The sequence below is a fragment of the Odocoileus virginianus genome, chromosome 11, assembly GCF_023699985.2.
Source record: "Odocoileus virginianus isolate 20LAN1187 ecotype Illinois chromosome 11, Ovbor_1.2, whole genome shotgun sequence".
NCBI lineage: Eukaryota > Metazoa > Chordata > Mammalia > Artiodactyla > Cervidae > Odocoileus > Odocoileus virginianus.
This window is the reverse complement of record NC_069684.1, coordinates 43,930,394-43,957,221: the sequence shown is the minus strand read 5'-3', so window position 1 is coordinate 43,957,221 and position 26,828 is coordinate 43,930,394. Positions and strand designations below refer to the sequence as shown.

At 38.8% G+C, this 26,828-nt stretch overlaps 1 protein-coding gene across 1 annotated transcript in view; it reads right to left on the bottom strand.

Moving 5' to 3' along the window:
• WDR64 (WD repeat domain 64) overlaps nt 1-26,828 on the bottom strand; it is a 126,293-nt gene that overhangs the window by 66,904 nt on the left and 32,561 nt on the right. Inside the window, exons 7-10 of the mRNA XM_070474360.1 lie at nt 25,302-25,516; nt 21,588-21,722; nt 11,237-11,316; nt 9,521-9,660 (exon numbers count right to left, since the gene is read on the bottom strand). Of these exons, the coding sequence (XP_070330461.1) occupies nt 9,521-9,660; nt 11,237-11,316; nt 21,588-21,722; nt 25,302-25,516 (570 nt within the window). The remainder of the gene's footprint in view (nt 1-9,520; nt 9,661-11,236; nt 11,317-21,587; nt 21,723-25,301; nt 25,517-26,828) is intronic.

Below are 26,828 nucleotides of genomic sequence, written 5' to 3'. Positions count from 1 at the left end.
TGCTAGCAAAGTAATGCTCAAAATTCTCCAAGCAAGTCTTCAACAGTGCCTGAACTGAGAACTTCCAGATGTTCAAGCTGGTTTTAGAAAAGGCAGAGGAACCACAGAGCAAATTGCCAACATCCATTGGATCATTGAAAAAGCAAGAGAATCCCATAAAAACATCTATTTCTGCTCTGATGACTATGCCAAAGCCTTTGGCTGTGTGGATCACAACAAACTGTGGAAAATTCTTCAAGAGATGGGAATACCAGACCACCTGATTTGCCTCCTGAGAAACCTGTATGGAGGTCAAGAAGCAACACTTAGAACCAGACATGGAACAACAGACTGGTTCAAAGTTGGGAAAGGAGTAGTCAAGGGTGTATATTGTCACTCTGCTTACTTAACTTCTATGCAGAGTACATCATGCGAAATGCCGGGTTGGATGAAGCACAAGCTGGAATCAAGATTGCCGGGAGAAATATCAATAACCTCAAATATGCAGATGACACCATCCTTATGGCAGAAAACAAAGAAGAATTGAAGAGCCTCTTGATGAAAGTGAAAGAGGAGAGTGAAAAAACTGGCTTAAAACTCAACATTCAAGAAATGAAGATCATGGTATCCGGTCCCATCACTTCATGGCAAATAGATGCGGGAAACAATGAAAACAGTGAGACTTTATTTTCTTGGGCTCCAAAATCACTGCAGATGGTGACTGTAGCCACGAAATTAAAAGACACTTGCTCCTTGTAAGAAAAATTATGACCAATCTAGGCAGCGTATTAAAAAGCAGAGACATTACTTTGCCAACAAAGGTCTATCTAGTGAAAGTTGCGGTTTTTCCAGTAGTCGTGTATGGATGTGAGAGTTGGACCATAAAGAAAGCTGAGTGCCAAAGAATTGATGCTTTTGAACTGTGGTGTTGGTGAAGACTCTTGAGAGTCCCTTACACTGCAAGGAGATCAAACCAGTCAATCATAAAGGAAATCAGTCCTGAATATTCATTGGAAGGACTGACTTTGAAGCTGAAACTCCAATACTTTGGCCACTTGATGTGAAGAACTAACTCATTGGAAAAGACCCTGATGCTGGGAAAGAATGAAAGCAGGAGGAGAAGGGTATGACAGAGGATGAGTTGGTTGGATGGCATCATGGACTCCATGGACATGAGTTTGAGCAAGCTACGGGAGTTGGTGATAGACAGGAAAGCCTGGCGTGCTGCAGTCCGTGGGGTCAGAAAGAGTCAGACACGACTGAGTGATTGAATTGAACTGAACTGAATAGATCCAACTAAGAGAGGCATTCAAAGCAATGAGTGGGCTCCAACCAGAGCCTGGGCACTGTCTGGGGGCAGAGTGCCAGCAGGGGGCAGCTCTGGCAGGGCAGACAGGACCCAAGCACTCTCACCACTCTCACCTCTGGGCAGAGTGCCCAGAGGAGGTCTCCTGGTTCAGGAAAAGGAGATTGAGAAGGAACTAAACCAAAGCAACCTCTGGTTCAGGGACTGGATCTATTTCTAAGCTGAGGCCTATGTGTCTATGTGAGGAGATATGGAGTAGCAACCATATGGATACACACACACATATGCACACACACATATACAGACATCATGCTCCTAAATATTAAAAAGAAACCTATTTTTAGAAAAGTTTAGAGGAGGATATCTTTATGAACTTGAGTTTAAAAAGATTTATTTTTTTAAAAGTCATTATTTTATCTTATTTTTTTCCACCATTTTTAAAAGTGAATAAGCTAAGCAAATACATATTTTAGATTCTTTTCCCATGTAGGCCATACAGATCGTTGAGTAGAGTTTGCTCTGCTATACAGTAGGAGCGTGTTATCTGCTTTATTTATAGTAGTATATTGATGTCAATCCCAATCTCCCAATTTACTGCTCCTTCTTTCCCCACTGGTGACCCACATGTTTGTTTTCTACATCTGTGACTCTATTCTGTTTTATAAATAAGTTCACTGATACCACTTTTTAAAGACTTCACATGTAAGCAATATCATATGATATTCGTCTTCTGTCTTCCTTCACTTAGTATGATGATCTCTAGGTGTATCCATGTTGCTGCAGATGGCATTATTTTGTTCTTTTTATGGTTGAGCAATATTCCATTTTATATAACCACATCTTCTCTCTCCATTCTTTTGTCAATGGACATTTAGGTTGCTACCATGTCTTGGCTATTGTAAATATTTCTGCGAGGAACATTGGGGTGCATGTATCTTTTCGAAATAGTTTTTGTCCTTGCCAGATATATGCTCAGGAATGGGATTGCTGATCATATAGTAACTCTATTTCTAATTTTTTAAGAAACCTCCCTACTTTTTTTTTAGAGAGGTAGCACCAATTTACATTTTCACCAACAGTCAAGGTTCCCTTTTCCACATACCCTTTCCAGTGTTTATTATTATAGATATGTTGATGGTGGCCATTCTGATTGGTGTAAGGTGATATCTCATTATAGATTTAATCTGCATTTCCCTAATAATTAGTGAGGTTGAGTATCTTTTCACACGCTTGTGGGCCAACTGTATGTTTTCTTTGCAGAAATGTCTATTTAGATCTTCCTCACATTCTTTGTTTTTTTTTTTTATACTGAACTGCATAAACTATTTGTATATTTTGGTGGTTAACCCCTTGCCAGTCACTATGTTTGCAAATATTTTCTCTCATTATGTGGGTTCTCTTTTCATTTAAAGTTATCTTTAATTTGAGGATAATTGCTTTATAATGTTGTGTTGGCTTCTGCCATACAACGTGAATCAGCCATAAATATACATATGTCCCCTCCCTCCTGAACCAGATCACTTGCTCTTTCTGCTGCATCATTCAATTTACTACTTATGGCTTTTTAGCTCAGTTTTCATCTTGGCAAATGATTTTTTTTCTAATTTTAATTGGCTCTTCTTTGTAGTTTCTTGGTTTTTTTTTTTTTAATACTGTTAGGCATTTGTATCAATAGCCTTTCTTAATTTCTTCAGTATTTTTATTATCTTGGGATCTAATAGGCTAGACAGGTCTGTTTCATTGTTTGTTCTTTCATGGGAATTCTCTTGATCTTTTAACTGAGAGAGGTTCCTGTGCTTCTTCATTTTACTTATATTTATCTATGAGTTTTGACAGTTACCACTGTCATCTTGAAGGGCTGCTTTCATGTGAGACCATCCCTGTGTAGCCCCCATGAGTCTAACATTTTTGGCACGAGGGCCCTTTTTAAGTACAGATGCCTGACACATCTTTCCTCAGCGTGCCACTCTTCTTTTCACTTGAACACTTAGGGGACGATGTGGTGTTATTAACCCTCTATTTTCAATTGCTGTATCTCAGGGAAGAGGGAGGCCGAAGAGGAGAGATATGGGGGAACCGCCAGTTGGTGGAGTAGTCAGAACACAAACAGTATCTATCGATTATATGGGCATGGTGTATGGTGCCCCGAAACAATTACAATAGTGACATCAAAGGTCACTGATCACTATAATTAATACAGTATTAATTGTGGAAAAGCTTGGAACATTCCAAGAATTACTAAAATTTGACACAGAGACACAAAGTGAGCAAATGCCTTTGGAAGGATGGTGGTGATAGACGTTCAACTCAGGGTTGTGGCAAACCTTTACTTTATGAAAACCTCAGCTTCCTTGAAGTGTAATAAAACAGGGCACAATAACACAAGGTCTGCCTGTATTCTATTATCCTCCTCAACTTTCTCAAATGGCTCACCCAAGGTCATAAATTATTAGAGCTAGAACTTAAATTTAGGTTTACCTGATTTCAGAGGCCATGTGCTAAGCCATGTGCCTGGAATTGAGACAGGGCAGGAAAAAATCTTCACTTAGGACATTATCTTAGACATAGTCATGGATAAGATGAAGTCCAGCTGAGCAGCAGGCCAGATGGGCAAACCTCTGACTTACTAGGAGTTATCCAAGTGGAACTTGGTTTCAGGACATTGTTCTTGCTCTAAGTCATACCCACAGCCTAGTTAAGCTTTACCTTTTCTTGGGTCCTTTCATATCACTTTCCAAAGTGAAAATCTAAGACAATAACAATGTTTAAACACTCATTTTCTCTGTTAAAAATCATAAAAGCATGTCTTCTCAGAAAAAAACCGCTGATAACTATAGAGTTGTGCTTGGGAAGATCACGTGCATGCTAAATTGATTCAGTTGTGTCCGACTCTTTGTGACCCTATGGACTACAGCCCACCAGGCTCCTCTGTCCATGGGATCCTCCAATCAAGAATACTGGAGTGGGTTGCCATGCCCTTCTCCAGGGGATCTTCCCAACCCAGGGATCGAACCTGTGCCTCTTATGGCTCCTGCATTGGCAGAAGTGTTCTTTACCACTAGCGTCACTTGTCAACTGTTATTCTTGTTTTTGTTAATAAGATAAAAGCAACTGGAATTTATATTTCTCTCTATTTTTCAATGTTTTTCAGTTCTTTGGAAGCAATAGATGTGGCATAGCTATTAAATACTTGAACTCTACAACTAGAAAAAGAATTTTACCAGTTGCAGAAGAAAATAATATCCTGGTGGAAAGTGTGCAAATCTCAGAGGAAGGATGAAAATCTACTTTAAGTGCTTAGGAAAAGGCACAGAGTAGGCATATGACTACCCATGGTGATTTATTAAACCTCAATGTGATGAAAGCTAATTTATATGAAGTAATGTGTAGGAATGTTAAATGTGTAAAACCTATCTATGATTTTTGCTGAGAAGAAGAAGGAGAAAGGGGGGAGGAGAAAGAGACGCAGAAGGAGAAGAGGGAGCTAGCTTTAGCAAAAATATGTGTGTGCCTGGATTGCCATTTTTTGTGTCTAAATTGCTCCTTTCCAAGATCTTCATGGGGCTGGTTCCTCTGGTCATTCAGGTTTCAACATTTACGTCACCTCTTCAGAGGTGATACTCAATCATATCACATTGTTGTATTTTCTATTCATTGTAATAGTTATCATTCTGTTTTCTAATGTGTTTGTTACTTTGCTTTTCTCCCTCTTCCCCTAGAATATAAACTTCCTGTGGAAAGGGCCCTGACTGCCTGGTTCAGTTTTCTGTCTCCAGAACCCAGAACAGTACCTGAAACAGATAGGACACTCAAGAAAGAAATGCTTGCTATGACTGCTATGTTCTCTCTATAGCAGTCTTGTGAGCTAAACACCACTATGATTTACAGACAAAGAAATTGAGGGGAAAGATATTAAGTACTTTGCCCAAGTAGAGCTGCTAGGGTGCTTGAAAGAACATCTCTGAATATACTCACTACATCTAAAAGAAACTGGAAAGCTTGTCTCTGCTGTCTCTTCACCTCTGGACATGAATGGCCTGAACTTTTTTGTTTGTTTTAATTTATTTATTTATTAATTGAAGGATAATTGCTTTACAGAATTTTGTTGCTTTCTGTCAAACCTCAACAGGAATCAGTCATAGTAAGTAAGTAAAGTAAAGTCACTCAGTTGTGTCCGACTCTTTGCGACCCCGTGGACTGTAGCCTACTAGGCTCCTCCCATGGGATTTTCCAGGCAAAAGTAATGGAGTGGGTTGCAATTTCCTTCTCCAGAGGATCTTCCCCACCCAGGGATCGAACCCAGGTCTCTCACATTGGAGGAAGACACTTAACCATCTGAGCCACCAGGGGAGCCGAATCAGTCATGGGTATACACAAACCCCCTCCCTCTTCAACCTCCCTCCCATCTCCCTCCCCATCCCACCCCTCTAGGTTGGTACAGAGCCCCTGTTTGAGTTTCCTGAGACATACAACAAATTCCCATTGGCTGTCTATTTCACATATGGTACTGTAAGTTTCCATGTTACTGTCTCTATACATCTCACCCTCTCCCCCTCTGTCCCCATGTCCGTAAGTCTGTTCGCTTGTCTGTTTCTCCATTGCTGCCCTGCAAATAAATTTTTCAGTACCATCTTTCTAGATTCCGTAATATGTGCATTAGTATATTTAGTATTTATCTTTCTCTTTCTGACTTACTTCATTCTGAATATAGGCTCTAGGTTCATCCACCTCATTAGAACTGACTCAAATGTGTTCCTTTTTATGGCTGAGTAATATTCCATTGTGTATATGTACCACAACTTCTTTATCCATTCATCTGTCGATGGACATCTAGGTTGCTTCCATGTTCTAGCTATTGTAAATTGTGCTGCAATGAACAATGGGATACATGTGTCTTTTTCAATTTTGATTTCCTCAGGGTATATGCCTAGGAGTGGGATTGCTGGGTCATATGGTGGTTTTATTCCTAGTTTTTAAAGGAATCTCCATCATAATGTTTTAGTTTTTATGTCTCAACAATCTTACTATCTTTCCAGTACCATTTTAAAAATTAAAAAGTCTTATTATAAAAGCAATGTATATTTTTTGTTAAAAAGATATAAATACAAGAAAGAGAAAGAAAAGAAAAACACAAAAAGGGAAGAAAAATTAAATCCATCCACAACCTTGCTACCCACATAATCACTATTATTCCTGATAATATATGATAGACACATATATTAAAAATGGGTTAATATCTTATATACTATTTTATATTTTGCATAATACATTGTGTATACATTTTCATATCAATATTCATCCATATGATGTTGAAAGTCTATGTGACAAGAGATAGCATAAATTGCTGATTTAAGCAGAGGAGGAATTAGAAAGGTGGTCAAATGATACAAACTTCCAGTTAGAAGATATATAAGCAGTAGGGGTGTAATGTATAGCATAATAACTATAGCTAACACTGATGTATGACATATACATGCTAAGATAATAAATCCTAAGCATTTTCATTACAAAGTTTTTTTAATAGCATTTTTTTTTTCATTTTTTGGTTTCAATATTAGATAATGAATGCTCATTAAACCAACTGTGGTAATAATCATTTCATGATGAATGTAAGTCAGATCATTATGCTTAATGATACATTAATCTTAATCTCATACAGTGTTATATATCAATTATATCTCAATAAAACTGAGGGAAAAAAATTACTTTTGAATAAAAGCCTTGTTTTTAGAAACTGAATTTCTCACTCCCTATCCCTTACCTTTCCTTTTAATCTTCCTTTTTATTCCTTTTCTTTTTTCTTTTTTAAGCCAATACAAGCAATAGCACCATAAATGTCCTTTTACATTGATCTCTGGGCACTTATCTGATTATTTTATTAGAATAAATGCCCCCCAAATTTTTGCCAGCTTTAACCCCAGCAGCACTGTGTAAACATGCCTGTATTCTTTCCCTTCTCCTTCCTTCATCCTATTTTCCTACTGTTTTGTTAAAGTTTTTTTTTATTTGTATAAGAATATTATTCCAGTTTATGTCATTTATGTTACACACTTCCCCCTCTGCTATCTGTCTTAACCTTTTTTATGGGGGTAAGTTTATTTAATGCAAGTATATAGATATCATTTTTATTTACATGTGCAAAATCGGGATAATTACAGGATTGTTACCAGTATCAAATAACTTGTGATATAAAATAATGAGGACAGTGCCTGACTCTTGGTAAGCATTTGATAAATGATAGCTTTTATAATAATTTACAGTTTGAATGTTCAGGTAGTCACATTTTTTTTTTCTTTAGTTGTAGATGTTATACATAGGAATTACCTGATGGCTGTATGAATATTAACCTGTGTTTTCTTCTGGAAAATTTTACTACTATGGTTTTATATTTTACATTTAAAATATTTAATCCATATGGAATGTATTTTGTTGTTAATTATGAAATAATGATTTGATTACTTATTTTTCCTAATATGGTTAATCAGTTTTCCCAACATTTAATGAACAAACCATCTTTTGCTCACAGACTTAAATGCTACTTCTATCATATATGAAATTCCCATTCACACTCATGTGTGAATCTTCTCTTGTTTCATAGATGTGTCTATTGCTGCATTGACTGCTGTTCTATTTACTGAGGCTTTATTAAATGTTTTAATATCTGATAGGGAAAGTGTCATCTTGCAATCTTATTTTCTAAAGTTTCTAGGATATTTTTGTATGTCAACACTATTATAGTAACTTTAGATTTGGCAAACTGTGGTCTAAATAATCCTTTCCTGTCTGTGCTAAGTTGCTTCAGTCGTGTCCAACTGTGACCCTATGGCCTGCAGCCCACCAGGCTTTTCTATCCATTGGATTCTCCAGGCAAGAGTACTGGAGTGGGTTGCCATGCCCTCCTCTAGGGGATCTTCCTGACCCAGGGATTGAATACATGTCTCTTATATCTCCTGCATTGGCAGGTGGGTTCTCTACCACTAGAACCACCTGGGAAGCTCCTAAATAATCCTAAATAGCATTAAATGTACATAGCTTAATTTGATGCAGAATATCTTTTACAGTACTATACTCTCATTTAGGAAAGTCCCTACATTCATGTTCTTAAATAAATGTACCTCAGAACTTCATAGTTATCTTAACATTAATAGTGAATATTGTTTGTTAAGATTATTTCTGAGCATTTCATACAATTTTGCTCTTGTGAATGCTAACCATTTGACCATTTTTTCCTAAGTGGTTTCTATTCTTACACAGAAAGTTATTTTTATAAATTGCAATCATGAATATAACCATCCACTTTACTGAATTTATCTGTCCTAAAACTTTTAAGCTGGTTTTCTTGAATTTTGCCAGCAATCACATTATTTGCAAATATACAGTCTCCTCATTTCTAATAGTCATAAGTCATTTTTTCTTTTTTATTACTTTGTTTAGAACATTTAAAACACTGTGCAGTGATAGCAACAACAGAAATACTTTTTTCTTTCTTTGCTTTTTTAAAAATTGAAGTATGGTTGATTTGCAATGTTATGTTAGTTCCTGGTGTAGAGAAAAGTGATTCAGTTATACAAATATATATATATTGTTTTTCATATTCTTTTCCACTATGGTTTATCACAGGATATTGATATAGTTCCCTGTGCTATACAGTGGTGGTGGTTTAGTCACTCATTCATGTCCGACTCTTGTGACCCCATGGACTGCAGCCCACCAGGCTCCTCTGTCCAGGGATTCTCCAGGCAAGGATACTGGAGTGGGTTGCCATTTCCTTCTCTGTGCTATACAGTAGGACCTTTATTTTGTTTATCTAATAGTTGTTTATCTGTTTTATATATAGTAGTTTGTATATGCTAATCTAAAACTCCTAATTTATCTCTCTCCCACCCACTTGCCCTTTTGGTAACCATAAGTTTGTTTTCTGAGTCTAGAAATCCTTATTTTTTCTGTCTTTAATGATCACAGAAGGGCCACATTATGTTTTACTATTGAGAATAATGGCTCCCTTACCAATGTTATATTCCTTTTACTCTTGTCTTTAAACATATGTTTTTCTTATATTGATATCAACAGAAACAGAGAACAGTGACTTCTTATTTTCTTATCCATATTAACAATATTTTTCTATTTGACTACCAGCTATTTCAGTGAAAGACTGTATGTATTCTATATTTTCCAATAGTTGACTTTAAGGGAAAGAATCATTCTTTTTCATTTTTGTTGTTTTCTTTTGGTTACCTTTGCAGAAGAAAGGCTGATAACATGTTGCTCTTTCTCATTTGTCACAATCTCGGTGATACTGAACATGTGCCCCACAAGTTTCCCCACTGGCTTGGTGCTGATGTTGGGGTGCCACAACCGGAGCACTTTATCATCTCCTGAAAGAAGGACGTGTGAAGATTGTTTATGTTCTCAGGGATGCAGGTGGTCACGGTTTAAGAATCTTTCTCATCTTTAATCATATCCTAATAGCTCAGTTGGTAAAGAATCTGCCTGCAGTCAGGAGACTCCAGTTCGACTCCTGGGTCAGAAAGATCTCCTGGGGATGGGATAGGCTACCCACTCCAGTATTCTTGGGTTTCCCTTGTGGCTCAGCTGGTAAAGAATCCGCCTGCAATGTGGGAGACCTGGGTTCCATCTCTGGATTGGGAAGATCCCCTGGAGAAGAGAAAGGCTACCCACTCCAGAATTCTGGCCTGGAGAATTCCAAGGATTGTATAGCCTATGGGGTCACAAAGAGTTGGACACGACTGAGTGACTCTCACTATCTTTCTTCTAATATGAAATCACAGTCTGTTTCTTCCAGGATGCTATGATTGACTTGCTTTGGATCTGCTTCTTCTTGTCAAGGCTGTTTTGTAATCATTGTATTCACATACATAAATTTGAATTCTCATAAATATTCTATGAGTCCTTTTCTTGATTTAATATGTTCCTACTCACTTATGCATTAAGGTATTGTGTGTGCACGCTCAGTCGCTCAGTTGTGTCCGACTGTTTGCAACCCCGGGGACTGTAGCCTGCCTGGCTCCTCTGTTCATGAAAATTTCCAGGCAATAATACTGGTGTGGGTTGCCATTTCCTACTCCAGGAGATCTTCCCAGCCCAGGTATCAAACCTGTGTCTCGAGTCTTCTGCATTGGCAGGTGGATTCTTTACCACTGCACCACCTGGGAAGCCTGAGATTGAAACTTAGAGGAGTTAAATAACCTATCCAAGGCTTGCTAGTAAAAAAAAAAAAAAAACTAGTATTTGTTCCTAGACAGTCTGACTCCAGAGCCCAGGCTGAAAACCATCATAGTCTTAGTATCCCAGCTTGACAGATAAGGAGTCAGGCCAGCAGAATAGCTCAGTCCTCCCATCTTTCTCCTCGAGTTTCTTATATTTGTCATCTTTCCGCTTACTCTCAGCAGATAATCTGAGCCATTAAATGTTGGTAGTTTTAAGCACTCTATCATTAGTCTGCTTCTCTGTTAATGTTAAACCATTGGCTTTTGATCTTTTTGTCAAGGACTGTTTTGAGGATTTGATAAAATTTTGGACTCTCTCCAGAAAAATGCATGTAGATACACAGTTATTCAGCCTAAGGGGCTACAGGATTCCCTTAAAGTCCACACATGGGACCTAGGCTAGGAATTCATGCTCTCACACACTGAAACAGATTCTAGAGAGATTAAAGGTAAACTGTAAAACAAACAAAGTTGTAGTAAATATAGGAGAATTTGTTTCGCACACTCTCAGGCTAGGGAGGGCCTTTCTAAGTCTACCAACAAACCAAAAAGCCACAAAGAAAAAGAATGATAGATTTGACTTTATACAAACTTAAAAATTCTCTAAAAGGTTTTGTTAGCAGTGAAGTGCTACAGGTGTGTGGAAACTCTGTAACTGTGCTAAAGAATGAGAGCACCATTTGCAAAGTAGAAAATCTCTGCGTAACGTGGACTGTGCTCTTACCTCCAGTGATAATCACGTTTGCTTTTATACAGTAACAGAAAGTGTTTGCTCCTCTTGGCATGGAAAACTCTCTGACAGGCCTGCAAAACACAAGCTAAATGTAAAACTTGTTTATTTTTCTTTCTAAAGTTAATTCCAACTTATAAATAATGGTCAAGAAGTTCATCTCTAAGTTGTGAATCTATTTACCCACAGGAAAAAAAATGTAAGTAATGATTAAATTCTCACTGACCCACAGAATCTATTTACTCTGTGATATGATATTAATACAGCATTTGCATTGTTTCTGTTTAAAAAGAAATCCGTTCCTCTGCCCTGGAGCTGGGGTTGTGCTGGTGTTAAGAATGGACAGAGATATATAAACTCTTAAGCCAGAAAGTACATTGTTCAGCTCAATGAGTATTTTTGGTAGAACAAAATGGCAGGAATGTGTTTGGACACTTCTCCCTTTCTCATTACCCACATCCAAACTCCTGTCAAGTCTTGTTGATTTTACCTCCTAAATAGACATGAAATTGACCACTTCTTCCCATTTCCATTGGAATATCTTGGTTTGGACTTCCCTGGTGGTCCAGTGGTTAAGAATCTGCCTTGCAATGCAGGGGACACGGGTTCGCCCTGTAGTCCAGGAAGATCCCACAAACCCTGAGGCCACAAAGCCCATGCACCACAACTACGGTGCCCACAGACCCTAGAGCTTGCGCTCCCCAGCAAGAGAAGCCATTGCAGTGAGAAGCCCGTACCCCACAAAACGAGTAGCCTCTGCTTACTGCAACAAGAGAAAGCCCGCATGCAGCCAACAATGAACAAATAAGTTAAAAATAAATAATACATCGATTCAACTCTCCATCCCCTCTCACCAGAACTACTGCAATAAACTAATTTCTCAGCTTCCACTATTTTCCATTCCTCTTTCCCCAATCCCACTCCAAATCCCATTAAGTTGCAGCCCAAGTGACCTTCCTAAAACATGAATTGGATCATATCACTTTTCGCCAGTGGAGTCCTAATGCTCTCAGGAACACCAGGTTCCATCACTTGGCCCATAAGGCCTAGGTGCTGCTGGCTGGTCCCTGTCATCTTTCCAGGCTCACCTCACACCTTCCTCCTCCCTTTGATCCAGCTTTGTGGCTTCTTCAGCCTCCTTTCTGGCCTCACTGAACTCTCTTCCTCAAGAGCTTCTGCACAGGCCAGAGATGTTTCTCCCCTGGATTGTAGCCACACTAGCAACCACCCTCCTCCAGGTGTATGATCTGTGCTTAGTTGGTCAGTCATGTCCAACTCTTTGCGAACCCATGGACTCCTTTGCAAACCCACCAGGCTCCTGTGTCCATGAGGATTCTCCTGGCAAGAATACTGGAGTGGGTTGCCATGCCCTCCTCCAGGGATCTTCCCAACCCAGAAATTGAACCCAGGTCTCCCTCATTACAGGCAAATGCAGGTGTCTGCTTGAATATTAATTTCTCCAAAAGGCCTTTCCTAGACTCTACCCGCCTGCCCCCACCAACTACATTAAGTCTTTTGTGTTATTTTCTACTCTAGTACCATGTTATTTTCATTTAGGCATAAAGCACCTGACCTTAGTCTGCTCTTGCCTTGTATGTTTCCTTTCCTTTTCTTTTTTCTTAAATAAAATGGTAGTGTATACTATTCTATTCCTTGATTTTCCACTTAATAATAAATCTTGAAGATCTTCCCAAATCTGTACATTAAAAAAATTTTCTTATTCTTTTTAAAATTGTCATAGAGTATTCCCTTGAATGACTAAACCCTTTAATTTCTTAGGAACATCAGACTGTCTCAAATTTTTTGTGATTACAAATAACATTGCAATAAGCAGTCTTGTAAAAGTGCCATTTTTCTATAAGTTCTTAGAAATGATGTTGCAAGTCAAGGGGTACTCATATTTGTAATTTTAAAATATATTGTAGTTTCTTTTTAATTCTTTTTGCCCACTGAACTACACTTCTTTATTTATTTATCTTTTTGAACTACATTTCTTTAAATGGGACTCTTTCCAAAAACTGGGCCTTATAAAGCATTATTTATTCTATATAGCTTGTATTTGAGGGCTATCCTTGAGATAATGAACCTAAGGGATAATACCCAGAAGCACCTTGGATTACAATTATCACCTTAAACTTCAGGTAAGAATAAATTTTATTTGTAAGTGCCCAATTGTGGATTTGGGTTATAAAAGAAATAGATATGAATTAAACACAAGCTATAGAGTTCTCAGAACACAATCACAGAGTCAATGAGAGAACATGGAAATGAAATCTGATGGATGGACAGGAATAATTGAAAGAGTACTGAGAGAAGAGGCTAATTGGAGAGGAGAGCCTAGGGCAATAGAGATACAGAATACAAGAGATTCAACAAGAATTTATAAGGCGATATAGACAAAAATTTGTGATTATTTGTGAAAGCTGAGGGGGAAAGGAGTTATGTGGGGTTGCTAAATTTCTGCCCAGAATGATTTGATGGATCATGGTGCTGAAATAGGAGGGAAGGGGTCATGGCACAAAAGTTTAAAAAATGATATAGCCTGAAAACATGACATAGACTGATTAGAATTAAATAGATCCTCAGATGGTCAAGAATCTGGCTGCAATGCAGGAAACCTAGGTTTGATCCCTGAGTCAGGAATATCCCCTGGAGGAGGGAAGAGCTACCCACTTCAATATTCTTGCCTGGAGAATCCCATGGACAGCAAAGTCTGGCAGGCTACAGTCCATGGGATCACAGAGTTGGACACAACTGAGCAACTAACACTTTTCAAGATGGCAAGCTAGTCAACTTCCACTAGACCTTGAGCCTCAGTATATGCTCACTGTACACCAGCACGTTAAATGACTCACTCACAGGCGCCATGATGGTTCCAAGTACAACCATCAAAAATCAAAAAGTGGGCAGAGGCCCAATTTCTGAAAGTTTCTCCCCTCTCCCCAAAATAGTTGGAATAATCCTCTCACTCATTAGCCTATGAAATTACTAACAAAACCATATTTCAAAGCCTCTCTCTCCTTCCAAGATGGCCCATACTGTCTATGGAATATGTTTCTCTCCAAATCTATTTCTTACCTATCACTTTGTCTCTCACTGAATTTTTTCTGTGATGAGACATCAAAAACCTGAGTTTCATTAAGTCCTGAAACCAGGTGTGTGATCGCAGCTAAAAGACCATGGGTTCAAGTCCCAAACTGAGGTGCACAGTTTCAGCTGGCGAGTCACAAAGGGACAGTCATAAGGTAAGAAAACGCGGAGAGTTAGCTCTCAGTCCTAAAGGGCCCAATAGGACACCATAAGCCAGGTGTACAGGGGAGGATGCTCTGCCAGTGTCCGCTCATTTTTGACTGGTGTGTCAACCCTGTACGCTTATGCACATCCAGCAGCAGGTCCAAGACAGAACTATTAATCTCTGTACTCTTTGACTCTGAGTTTTTGCTCCTACATTCTTAATCACTCCTGCTCTATTTCTTTCTTTTGTTAACCCCAGAACACCTGTGTGACCACCAAGATGAACTTCTTCTTTTACTCCCCTCCCTCTGATCCTTACAAGTGTTGACACTTTATTTCCAGCTTGCGACCAGAACAACCCCCACTCATCATGGATACCACTGGGAATAACTTCTGTTCCATTCCCTTTCAGCAACTTTTCAGGTAGTAACACCTGGTTGGAAAAATACCTTGGAAGAGATAGCATCTAAAATCATAAGGGCAATCCTTGACCAAATTATGGATGGATTTTGACTTGAATGGAATTTTGGATAGCATGGGAATTAGAGACATCTCCTCAGGTTTGGGTCTGAAATGAATCAGACTGCATCAGTCCCAACAAATTGCCCCTCTGGGCCATATCCTCCAGGATTGGGAAAGATTCAGACAACAGAAATTAAAAAGAAAAATATTTACTAGCTACATAACCTACTATATGGGCTTCCCTGGTGGCTCAGAGGTAAAGAATCTGCCTGCAATGCAGGAGACACAAGAGACACACGTTTGATCCCTGGGTCAGGAAGATATCCTGGAGAAGGAAATGGCTACCCATTCCAGTATTCTTGCCTGGGAAATCCCATGGACAGAGGAGCCTGGTGGGCTACAGTCCATAGGGTCACAAGAGTCAGACATGACTTAGCGACTAAACCACCACGAACAACAACCTACAATATGAGTTAGGAAGCCAAGAAAAGTGACCACTCAATGGGTCCATGAGTTATACTATATTGCAGTTAGGAGCCGCTTTTTCAGTTGGAGCTACCCCCTGACTGCTGGGAGGAGCTATTGCCCCAGGGGAAGCCACTGTACTAACCTCAGCAGACACCCTGCTGGCCGGAGCCTCTCCTCCAGCTAAGGCTATTACCCCAGGGGGATTAGCTAGAAATGAAAAGAGGTGCCTCCCCTCATATTCAGGAATCTCTTCTTTGTATCCTGAGATACTCAAGGGGCCCATCCTTAGCCCAGCTTGCACTCACAGCAGCTATAAGTTACCAACCAACCGCCCCTTCAGTTTTGCCTCTGAGAGAAGGTCCTGATAGAAATCAGGGAGCAGTAAGAGGTCCATGTACCTTTCTCAATGTCTGATCTAAGTATGGCAGAGGACAAGTTGAGAAGTTTATCTGAGGATCCTGAGCTTTTTCAAAGGGATTTACCCAACTAGTGAGAACTTTTGATCTCACCTGAGGAGATTTACAGATCTTACTACCCCACTGTTGCACCCTCGAGGAAATGCAGCATACAATACTGGTGGCCAGAGTCCCTGAAGATCAACTGGCAGCCCGAGTCCAGTAGACCCATGCAGCGCACCAGGTGGGGACTGACACTATCCCTGAGACAGACTCACACTGGTTTACCAGGTAAATCCTATTGATAGAGATAGGACCATGTGATTACCTGGTTAATAGAAGATATGAAGGAACTTGGGCTTCCCAGGTGGTGCTAGTGGTAAAGAACCCACCTGCCAATGCAGAAGACATAAGAGACATGGGTTCGATCCCTGCTTCAGGAAGATACCCTGGAGGAGGGCATGGCAACCCACTCCAGTTTTCTTGCCTGGAGAACCCCATGGACAGAGAAGCCTGGAGGGCTATAGTCCGTAAGGTTGCAAAGAGTTGGACATGATGAAAGCAACATAGCATGTGCACGCACACACACACACAAACACAAACACACACAAATAACCTTAGAGTAAAACCCATTAATTATGAAAAAGTAAAAGACGTCCAACAGGGGCAGGATGAACATCCTGCAGTTTTCCAAGAGAGACTAGAAGAGGCTTTTAGGAGGTATATAGATGCAGATCCCTTCTCCTCCAAAGGACAGACCCTTTTGGCTATGCATTTGATAGCCAGTCTGCCCCAGATATCAAGTGCAAAATTCAGAAAGCTACTGCTGGTCCTCAAACTCCAATGAGTGATTTGCTCCAATTGGCTTATTCAGCTTTCAATAATGGGGATATTGCCAAAAAAGGTTGAACACACCCAAAGAAATATACTAAGGGTCCAAATACTTGCAGTGACTTTGTCTGCTCAGAGAGCACCAACTGGGAGGCTGACTTTGCTGAGCCAATCTGTCCCTAGTGGACCAGAGGGTCCATGGGTATCCATACAAGGCCAGTGTACTCTGTGTGGACAAAAGGGGCACTGGAGGGAGGATTGCAATTAACATGCCTTTGCAAACAGCCAGAGCATTGGAAGAGGGAATATCCCAGATGCCAGAGAGTGATCATTGAGGACCACTAATGGTTTCACAATCAGAAGACTGACAGGGCTCAAGGCTGAAAATTTCTCTGCCTAGAGATACTATCTACATAACTAATGTTGAGCCATGAGTGATCATTGATGTGGTGGGCCACTTGATAGAATCTCTTGTAAACCCTGTTGCAACCTTCTCCATAATAACCCAAAGGGTTGGAAACCTTAGCAATCATAAGGAATATGTAATGCTGTGTCAGGGCTTCCCTGGTGGCTCAGTGGTTTAAAAAAAAAAAAAAAAAGAATTCACTTACCAGTGCAGGAGACTTGAGTTTGATCCCTGGGTCAGGAAGATCAGAAATGGCAACTCAGTCCAGTGTTCTTACCTGGGAAATCCCATGGACAGAGGAGCCTGACAGGCTATAGTCCATGTGGTTGCAAGAGCCAGACATGACGTAGCAACTAACAACAACAGAGTGTCAAGGAAGAGACAAGGGCACAATTTCCTGGAACCCCTTCTATGAAACATCAATGGCCAATTGTTTTCACATTGCTTTCAGTTTGTACCTGATTGTCCCATCCCTTTAACAGGGAGAGGTTTATTAACTAAATTAGGGATCACTCTGTTTCTGGAGGAGCAAGGGGGTCACCTCATCACCAAATGGTTCTAATGGAAATCAAAAAGGAACAGATTGAAGCTGACATGGAAGTCTTAGTAGACCCTGGAGTGTAGAGTAGTGAGGTTCCAGGCTTGACCAAAGATATCCAGCCAGTGGTTATTAAGTTAAGACCTAGGCAGGAGTATCCCTGCAAAAAACAATACCCCTTAAAATCAGAGGCACAGAGGGGAATCTTTTCCCTTAGTAAAGGAATAACTTTTGGATAGATTGATGGTGCTCTGTCAGTCACCATGTAATACGCCAGTATTGAAAGTGAAAGTCAGTCTTTGTGATCCCATGGACTGTAGCCCTCCAGGCTCCTCTGTCCATGGGGATTCTCCAGGCATGGATACTAGAGTGAGTTGTCATGCCCTCCTCCAGGGGATCTTTCTAACCCTGGGATCGACCCAGGTCTCCCACATTGCAGGTGGATTCTTTACCAACTAAGCCACCAGGGACACATTTTCAAACCCACTGCTGCTGCTGCTGCTAAGTCACCTCAGTCGTGTCTGACTCTGTGAGAGCCCATAGACGGCAGCCCACCAGGCTCCCCATCCCTGGGATTCTCCAGGCAAGAACACTGGAGTGGGTTGCCATTTCCTTCTCCAATGCATGACAGTGAAAAGTGAAAGTGAAGTTGCTCGGTCGTGTCTGACTCTTAGTGACCCCATGGACTGCAGCCTACCAGGCTCCTCCGTCCATGGGATTTTCCAGGCAAGGGTACTGGAGTGGGTTGCCAGTGCCCTCTCCTCTTAGCCCACTAGGGAGTATCAATTTGTATAAGATCTAAGGACTGTTAATGAAGCAATGGAATCCATCTATTCTATTGTGCCTAATCCTTATACTATCATGACTCACATGCCCAAGTCCAGACGATACAAATATTTATTGGTAGTGGTAGACATTCACTGGATGGATAGAGGTTTTTCCCACACAGAGAGAACAGGCCTCAGAGGTTAAAAAAAAAAAAAAAAACTTGCTTAAGGAGAAAATCCCATTTAAATCTATACAAACTGATACCTCTAAATTTACCTTTAAAATGCCACAACAAGTAGCTGAGACCCTGGGGGAAAGTACTCCCTTCTTACAGCATAGAGACCCCAAATCCTCAGGGAAAGTATTAAAAAATGTGTGATATTTGGAAGTGAACTATATCCAAATTATGCCAAGAGACTCAGGAAAACTGGGTCCAAATATTACCAATTACTCTAATGAGAATAAGGGCAACCCTCAAAGAAAAGCTAAGCTGCAGCCCCTATGAATTAATGTATGGGAGACCCTTCTTAACAAGTGGTTTCCTATTAGATGAAGAAACAGCTGTGCTTCCCTGGCGGCTCAGATGGTAAAGTATCTGCCTGCAGTGCAGGAGTCTTGGGTTCAATCCCTGGGTCGGGAAGATCCCCTGGAGAAGGGAATGGCAGCCCACTCCAGTATTCTTGCCCAGAGAATTCCATGGACAGAGGAGCCTGGCTGGCTACAGTCCGTGAGGTCCCAAAGAGTCAGACATGACTGAGAAACTAACACAGAGAGAGATTATAGAGAGATTATGCTGTAAACTCAGACCAAGTACAACTTGTCCTAATAGATGGGAGAACCCTGTAATTTAATGATCACTCAAGAAAGCTATTGGATCGTGTGGAATGAAGCAGGCCTGCTTAACTATAAAGTATGAGATACGTCCAGAATCATTAAGTGAAAGAAAAAAATGTTACCACGTTTCAGCTTATTTGAATAAGCACTATGACAGTCCTAGTTTAACCTCATACATACAGTCAGACCCTCTCCCGCCCAATAGAGGAGCTAGTGATGTAAGCCTGGCATCTACTTGAAGAATGAGGAAGAAGGCAGTCTTTTCCCCCTCCCTCACTTTCCTTTGATTATAAAAATGTAGCTCACTTAATCTTCAGGGCAGAGTCCCGCCAGCCTGTTTGCATTTCTCACAAGTGTCCTATGTTAGTAAATCTACTTCTTGCCTATCACTTTGCCTCTCACTGAATTCCTTCTGTACTTCGGCAGAAAGAACCTGAACCACAGTAAGTCCTGGCACCAAGTGAGTGATTCTAATTAAAAAATCGTGAGTTCAGGTCCCAATCTGGCTTTAGCCTGAGTTCGAGTCCCACTGTGTGGGGTCAACTCCCATTCTGAGGTGCACCATTTCAGTGCTACCAAGAAGAGTTAAAATGCTATAAAAGGCATAGATTAAAAGGTGAGGGAAGTAAATTTTAGCTATGAACAATAAATTTAAGGGGCTATGAGATATCTAGGTGGACTCAGTGAGCAAGTATAAGTAAGTCTAGTTTCAAGACAGCTTGGGTTTCATCAGTATACAGGTATTAATATATTGGGATAGAGGAAAATAGCCCAAGATGTGCATAGAAAGTGACTATTAAGGTTGGTTAAGGACAAAACTCTGGAGAATGCCACCACAAAAATAGCAGATGCAGAAAGAGAAATCACAAGGGAAAAGAACAAACATAAGATCCTGGGAGAAAACTCTGGCTTCCCAGAAGCCAAGAGAATAGAGTTTTAGGGAGGGTGATCTGTAATACTGCCAAACTATCTTCCAAGGTGGCTGTGCTCATTTTACATTCCCAGCAGCTCTGAATGAGAGTTCCTATTGTTCCACATTCTTGCCAGCATTTGATGTTGTCAGTGTTCTGGATGTTGGGCACTGGTAGGTGTGTAATATCTCATTGTGACTTTAGTTTGCATTTCTCTAGTGATGTAGGATGTGAAACATCTTTTCATATACTTATTGCCAACTGTATACCTTCTTTGGTAATGTGTCTGCTCAGATCTTTTGCTTATTGTTCAATCGGGTTGCTTTATTGTTGTATTATAAGAGTTCTTTGTATATTTTGGATAACTATCTTTTATCACATATATGTTTTGCAAATATTTTATCCTAATCTAGGGCCTGTCTTCTTGTTCTTTTGATGGGGCCTTTTTCAAAACAGACTTTTTAATTTGCATGAAGTCCAGTTTGCCAATGATTTCTTTCATGCAGTTGTTATCTTAAATGTTATTGCCAAACCCAAAGTCACCTAGATTTTGTTCTAGGAGTTTTATGGTTTTGCATTTTATCTTTGGGTATATGATCCATTTTGAGTTATTTCTCTAAAACTTGTATAATGACCGTGTCCAGATTGAGAGTTTTTATCAGGAATGGGTGTTGGATTTTGTCAAGTGCTTTTTCTGCATCTATTGATGTGATCATGTGATTTCTTTCTTCTTTAGCCTTCCCTAATCCCAGAAAGTTCTCTCGTGCCCACTTGGGATCCCTGCTTCCCCCTGCTCTCAGGCATCCACTAATCTACTACTTTTTATTTCCATCTGTTTGTCTTTTCTGGGCATTTCCTTTAAATGGAATTCTTCATATGCAGTCTTTTGTGTCTGGCTTCTGTCACCTAGCATAACGTTTTTGAGGTTTATACATGCTGTAGGATATATCTCTCTTTAAAAAATACAATGGCTGTTTTATAGTTACTATATATTAGTATAACTTTGCTAAACATCAATATAACTATTAATAAATATCTAATTAGGGAGGAACTAAGATTATACACTATTCTGTACAGTCACCTGTCAATAAGAAAGCCATTTTGTGTATTTATTAAACACGAAACATGATGGTTGTGCTACAGATACTCATAGGTAACTGGCTAGTCAATTGACCTATAAGAATGATTTTTAAAGTATAAAGTTTTACCAATAGAATTATATTTGGAAAATATAGATATATCAATATTGATTTATTTTAATAGAATACAGCAATAAACAACAAATGAGCAGAATTGCTCCTAAGAAAAGAGAAATCATGTTCATATCTGTGTAACTTCAACTGCCTTCTGAAAAATCTAATTAATCTTGTTGAACAAATGGAATATTTAACATCTGATACTTCTAAAAAACCAATTTAAAAGCTCCAAGGCTGCCATGAGTTTAAGGAAAACACCTGAAAGTCACAAAATGTTTATGTATATAAACAATTGTACTTACAAATTATCCTCAATTCTCTTCAAGGATTCCAAAACTAATGAATGAACACTGTCTAAGGAGCAGGATCCAAAGCAATTTAAGGCTGAAATATATCTAATTTTCATAACCCAGTCATTATGTAGCTTCCTTTTAACACTGGGAATTACAAGAAAAAAAGGGGATTATGTTAGACTCACAGACACATCATGTTGAATTTCTATTTGGTATTTCACTTTTACTTTAACCAAATTGCAGCTCTGAGCTGTAGTAAATCCCCCATGTATTAACAATATCCTATGCATTGTGCAACTTTCAACTGTTTACATTTTCATCATCTAGCATATTTTAAAATAAAAAATAAAAGTTTGTCATCAGATTTTGAGCTTTAGATTCAGAATTAAATTTTAATCTAGATGAATTTCAGTCCAATATTGACCCTATCATCTTTGGTTGCTGTTGTTTAATCGTTAAGTCATGTCCAACTCATTTGCGAACCCATGGACTATGACCTGCCAAGCTCCTCTATCCCTGGAATTTCCCAGGCAAAAATACTAGAATGGGTAGCCGATTCCTTCTCCATAGGATCTTCCTAAACCAGGGATCAAACCTGAGTTTCCTGCATTGGCAGGTAGATTCTTTACCACTGAGTCACCAGGGAAGCCACTATCATCCTTACCCTATTGAAAAAATTCTGATCAAGCAAACAGAAGACTGTTTCGTAATATTTTTTATCTTGTATGAGTCAATTCATTTTCATATTTTCCATGAGCACATTCAAAACTGAAGAACAAGGAAGTTTGCAATCCCAGATCACTAGTGATGCTGAGGCTAGGACAACTGCCATGTCTGTGCTCAACTGCCTCAGTTGTATCCGGCTCTGCGACCCCATGGACTGTAGCCCACCAGGCTCCTCTGTCCATGGGATTTCCCAGGTAAAAGTATTGAAGTGGGTTGCCATGCTCCCAAAGATAAAACCCACATCTCCTGCATCTCCTGCATTGCAGGGGCTCCTTTAACTGCCGAGCCACCAGGGAAGCCAGTGTATTTGTTTCCTCAGTCAAAACCACTGACTGAGCTTTATGTCCTCAATCCCAGGTATTGAGGACATAAAGATGATTAATGTAAAACCCTTATCATCAAGTTTCTTAGATTGTAGTTGAGAAATAAATATGTTTATAACTCAAGGCAGGGAAGTTTGACAATATTGGATTAAACAGATTGAAAAGAGAGATTTCTTTTTTCCATGTCACATTGTGTTAAATTTTGAACTCTGGATACTGGCTACTTTTTAAAATGTCTACAGCGTTTTGCCTCAACACTCAGCCTAAGTATATAGATGTGTGTGTGTGTGTGTGTGTGTGTGTGTGTGTGTGTACGCGCCTAGTCACATCCAACTCTTTGCAACCCCATGGAATGTAGCCCACCAGGCTCCTCTGTCCATGGGGATTCTCCAGGCAAGAATACTGGGGTGGGTTGCCATGCCCTCCTCTGGGGGATCTTCCCAACCCAGGGATCAAACCCAGGTCTTGCTCATTGCAGGCAGAATTTTTACTGTCTGAGCCACCATATATACTTCAGTCTCAAATAATTTAAGTCATGCCCAGGTATCTCAATGGTAAAGAACCTACCTGCAGATGCAGGAGATTTGGTTTCTATCCCTGGGTAAGGAAGACCCCCTGAAAAAAAAAGCCCACTCCAATATTCTTGCCTGGGAAATCCTATGGACAGAGGAGCCTGGTAAGCTACAGTCCACAGAGTCACAAAGAATCAAACACTGCTTAGTGACTAAACAAAAGCCACAGCAGACACACATCTCAGTAAAGAGAAGATTCATGTCTCGGCATCTAAGAGCCTATCATAATAGGAATAAAGTGCTTGATAATGGATAAAACAGCCCATCACATTTTGGGAAAGTCTCCCATTAGAGGCTAGTACTTTGATGGAACTAAGTCATACTGTTCATATATGAAAGATGAAAAATGGAGCCAGACAAGTATTATGTCATTCTTAGGGTTTCAGCAATGGACTAGTCTTAATTCTGTTGTAGCAATAGCTGTAATGAGCTTTTAATTACATATTATAACTCTGGGATAAAACATTTGCTGTATTTATAGCAAAATATAACTCTGTATTTTTTAAGGTTTTTTTCTTATTGTGAAAGAAAAATTTTGTTTGTACAAAATTTAGAAAGTAGAAAAACATAAAGAAGAAAATAAAAGTCACTTCTCTGAGTCACTTCCAAAGAGAATCATTGTTAACGTATGGGTATATTTTCATTCACCATTTTTCTTTCTACATAGAAGTACACAGGCGCACACATGGACACATATACATATGGACATCTGTGCATTTTTAAAATTAAACTAGATTCAAATGTACATAGAAAACAAAAGTATTTTTACTTCATATTATATTATGAACATTTTCCATATTATTAAATATTTTTCAAAACATAATTTAATGGGAATGCATGGCATCTTTTACTATGGTTATACTATGATTTGTTGCATGCCTTTGATGCCTTAAATATTTTTTAGGACTCTGATAAAAATATATTTTACATATAAATATATTACGCATGTATAGATACTTTTAAAATATGTAAATACACTTATAGAATTTATATTGTATTACACATTTACATAATGCATGAATTATTTATTTAAATGGTTCCTTATTTAAATTAATCATTCCCCTATTGTTGGACACTGGATGTTTCATTATTAGAAATAATGCTGTGATAATCATGCTTAAATTTTTAAACACATGGGGATCACAGGTCTCAATGTATAAATGTTTTTTAAGACCCTTGATGCATCTGCAAAAATTGCTTTCCAAAAAGGGATTCATTTTTTCACCACAAGCAGTAAGTTGGAATACCTATCTTGCAGCATCATACCCATTTTTAATATTTTTTAATTTTATAAGTGAGAAGTTATATATGACTTTAAGTTGCACATCTTTGATGAATAAAAAGGTTGTGTTTAGTAAAAAGTCTGTTTTTCTGCTAATAAAATTAATATATACCTCACTCTAAAAACTTCAAAAACACTACATTTATAAAGCAGACAATAGAAATCACTCATAATCTTATCAGTTGGAGATATCTGTTGTTAGCATTTTTGCCTGATGATCAGTTTGAAATGTTCATTGACTGTTTCTACTGTGTGAGTATGTGTGTAAATTATCTGTTCATCATCTTTGCAAATTTTTATCTTGAGAAATTATTGTTTTTAATTGAATTCTAACACCTATTAAAGATTAGTAACCCACTGTCTGTCATATTTTTATATTTATCCCAGTTTGCTATTTATTTTCAAGATATTATCTTTTGATTTTGTGGATAGTCAAACTACAAAACCTATCAAACTTTTTATTTGAGTCCTGTATCCATTGTTTTTATGTTTAGAATCTTCTTGCATATTTAAATACTAGTAAACAGTCATATGTGCCTTTTCCTTCTTTATGATTTAATTTTTCATTGAACCCTTTAATCCATTCAAGTATCTATAGATTTTAACTGTCAATAGCATTTGAAATATGGATTTCAGTTGCTGATTTTCCTGTCTTCCCTGTTATACTGGAAGTCCTTTGAGGTAAAGAAAAAAAAATCTTTTTCAGCTTTGTATTTAAAATATCTACCATGGGGTCTGGCATATTATTTTCATTATATAAATACTTGAACAGTGTCTATATTAAAACTATTGGAATACCCATTTAATTAAAAATCCTTACCTTTTGAAGTTCTTTGAGTCTAAGACTTGATTCTGTAATCTTTTTCTTGATTTTGCCTGCTTTAATCCAAAGTCTTCACTATTTACTGTGAATTTGCTCACAAAACCACCATCATCCCCCAATAGGATGTCATCTCGGCAGAGCTGGTCAGGCAAAGACACTACACACACACAGAGGAGGCAATGATCCATAGGTTTTATGACAAAATAGTTTTCCTAGAAACAGAAGAATGCTTTAAATGTTATTATGTTGTTCTAAATATCTAAATATTAAATTTAAATATTGCTCTTATTTTTTGTAAGATTTTACTTTTCTGATGGTTTTCATTTTAGATACTCCCACTGTTAAAGGAACTTGAAAAAAACAAAGTTAACTAAGCAGAAGTTAATGAACACTTGCTCTGAGCCTAACACTGTGCTTTTCGGTGTTTTGTTGGAGAAAAATGTGAGGTATCTATCTTTGGCTCAATAAATAATGAGATTTTCTGATATATTACTCTGAATATTCCTTTCTTGAATTTGTAAGGCAATATTAACAGGAAGCAAAAATGTTTAGGTGTTAAAAGACCATTGAAATAAAAACGAGTGATAGATAGGAAAATCTAATATCAAAGTCCCAATTACTTTACAAGGAGAAAAATATCCTAACATCTACATGTATCCAGAAATATTCAGCAAGCATCTATCGAGCTGACTCTATATTATCAAACTGGGTTCACTAAGCTATATAGCCACTGCTTTCCTGGGACTTCGTTTCTACCTAAGAGAGAAGAAAAAAGTATTTAAAAATTTTTAAACATCTTGTTTCCTATAGAAAGAATAAAACTTGAACATATTGACAGGTTCATTCAGTCATTCAACAGATATTTATTGAGCACCTACAATATGGCAAGAACCATTCTAGGCACTGGCTGTTAATGATGAACAAAAGTTTCTGATTTTGTGGAACTACTATCACAGTTGGGGGAGATAGATGAATAAAACAGATCATTCCAGATAATGGGATGTACACTTTAAAAAATAAACCAGAGCGCTGTGATAAAGAGTTACTGAAGAGGTCACTTTGGGTCCCATGGTCAAGGAAGTTGACCTTGGATCTAGGATCTGAATTGGTTGAGAGGAGGATTCAGAGGAGATTGAAAAGGAGGATCCTAGGAGAAGAGATTAATGTCAAAAAAAGAGAAAGGGAAGAAGCTATGGAGCCCTGTTCTGGACAAGGCAGGAGGGGATGGGGATGTTGGATACAGGGAGGGTCAGATTTTGTTTTTAGAGAGAGGAACGAAGAAAGGAAGGAAGTAGTGTTGAATTCTTAGTTAAAGCTTAGTTAAAGCTGGAATTTGAAAGAGGACAAACCTTCCAGACTCAGTATTCTCAGAAACAAGAAGAAGTTAATCTGCTGCAAGGGAACACTTGCCAGGAGCGGGAAAGTGAGTTGGCAAGAATCAGAAACAGGTTGATAGAATACATTGAGGGCTCAAGTGAGGTGGCAGACCCGTATGTACTTTGCAGTGATGCTGAATAGTGTGGT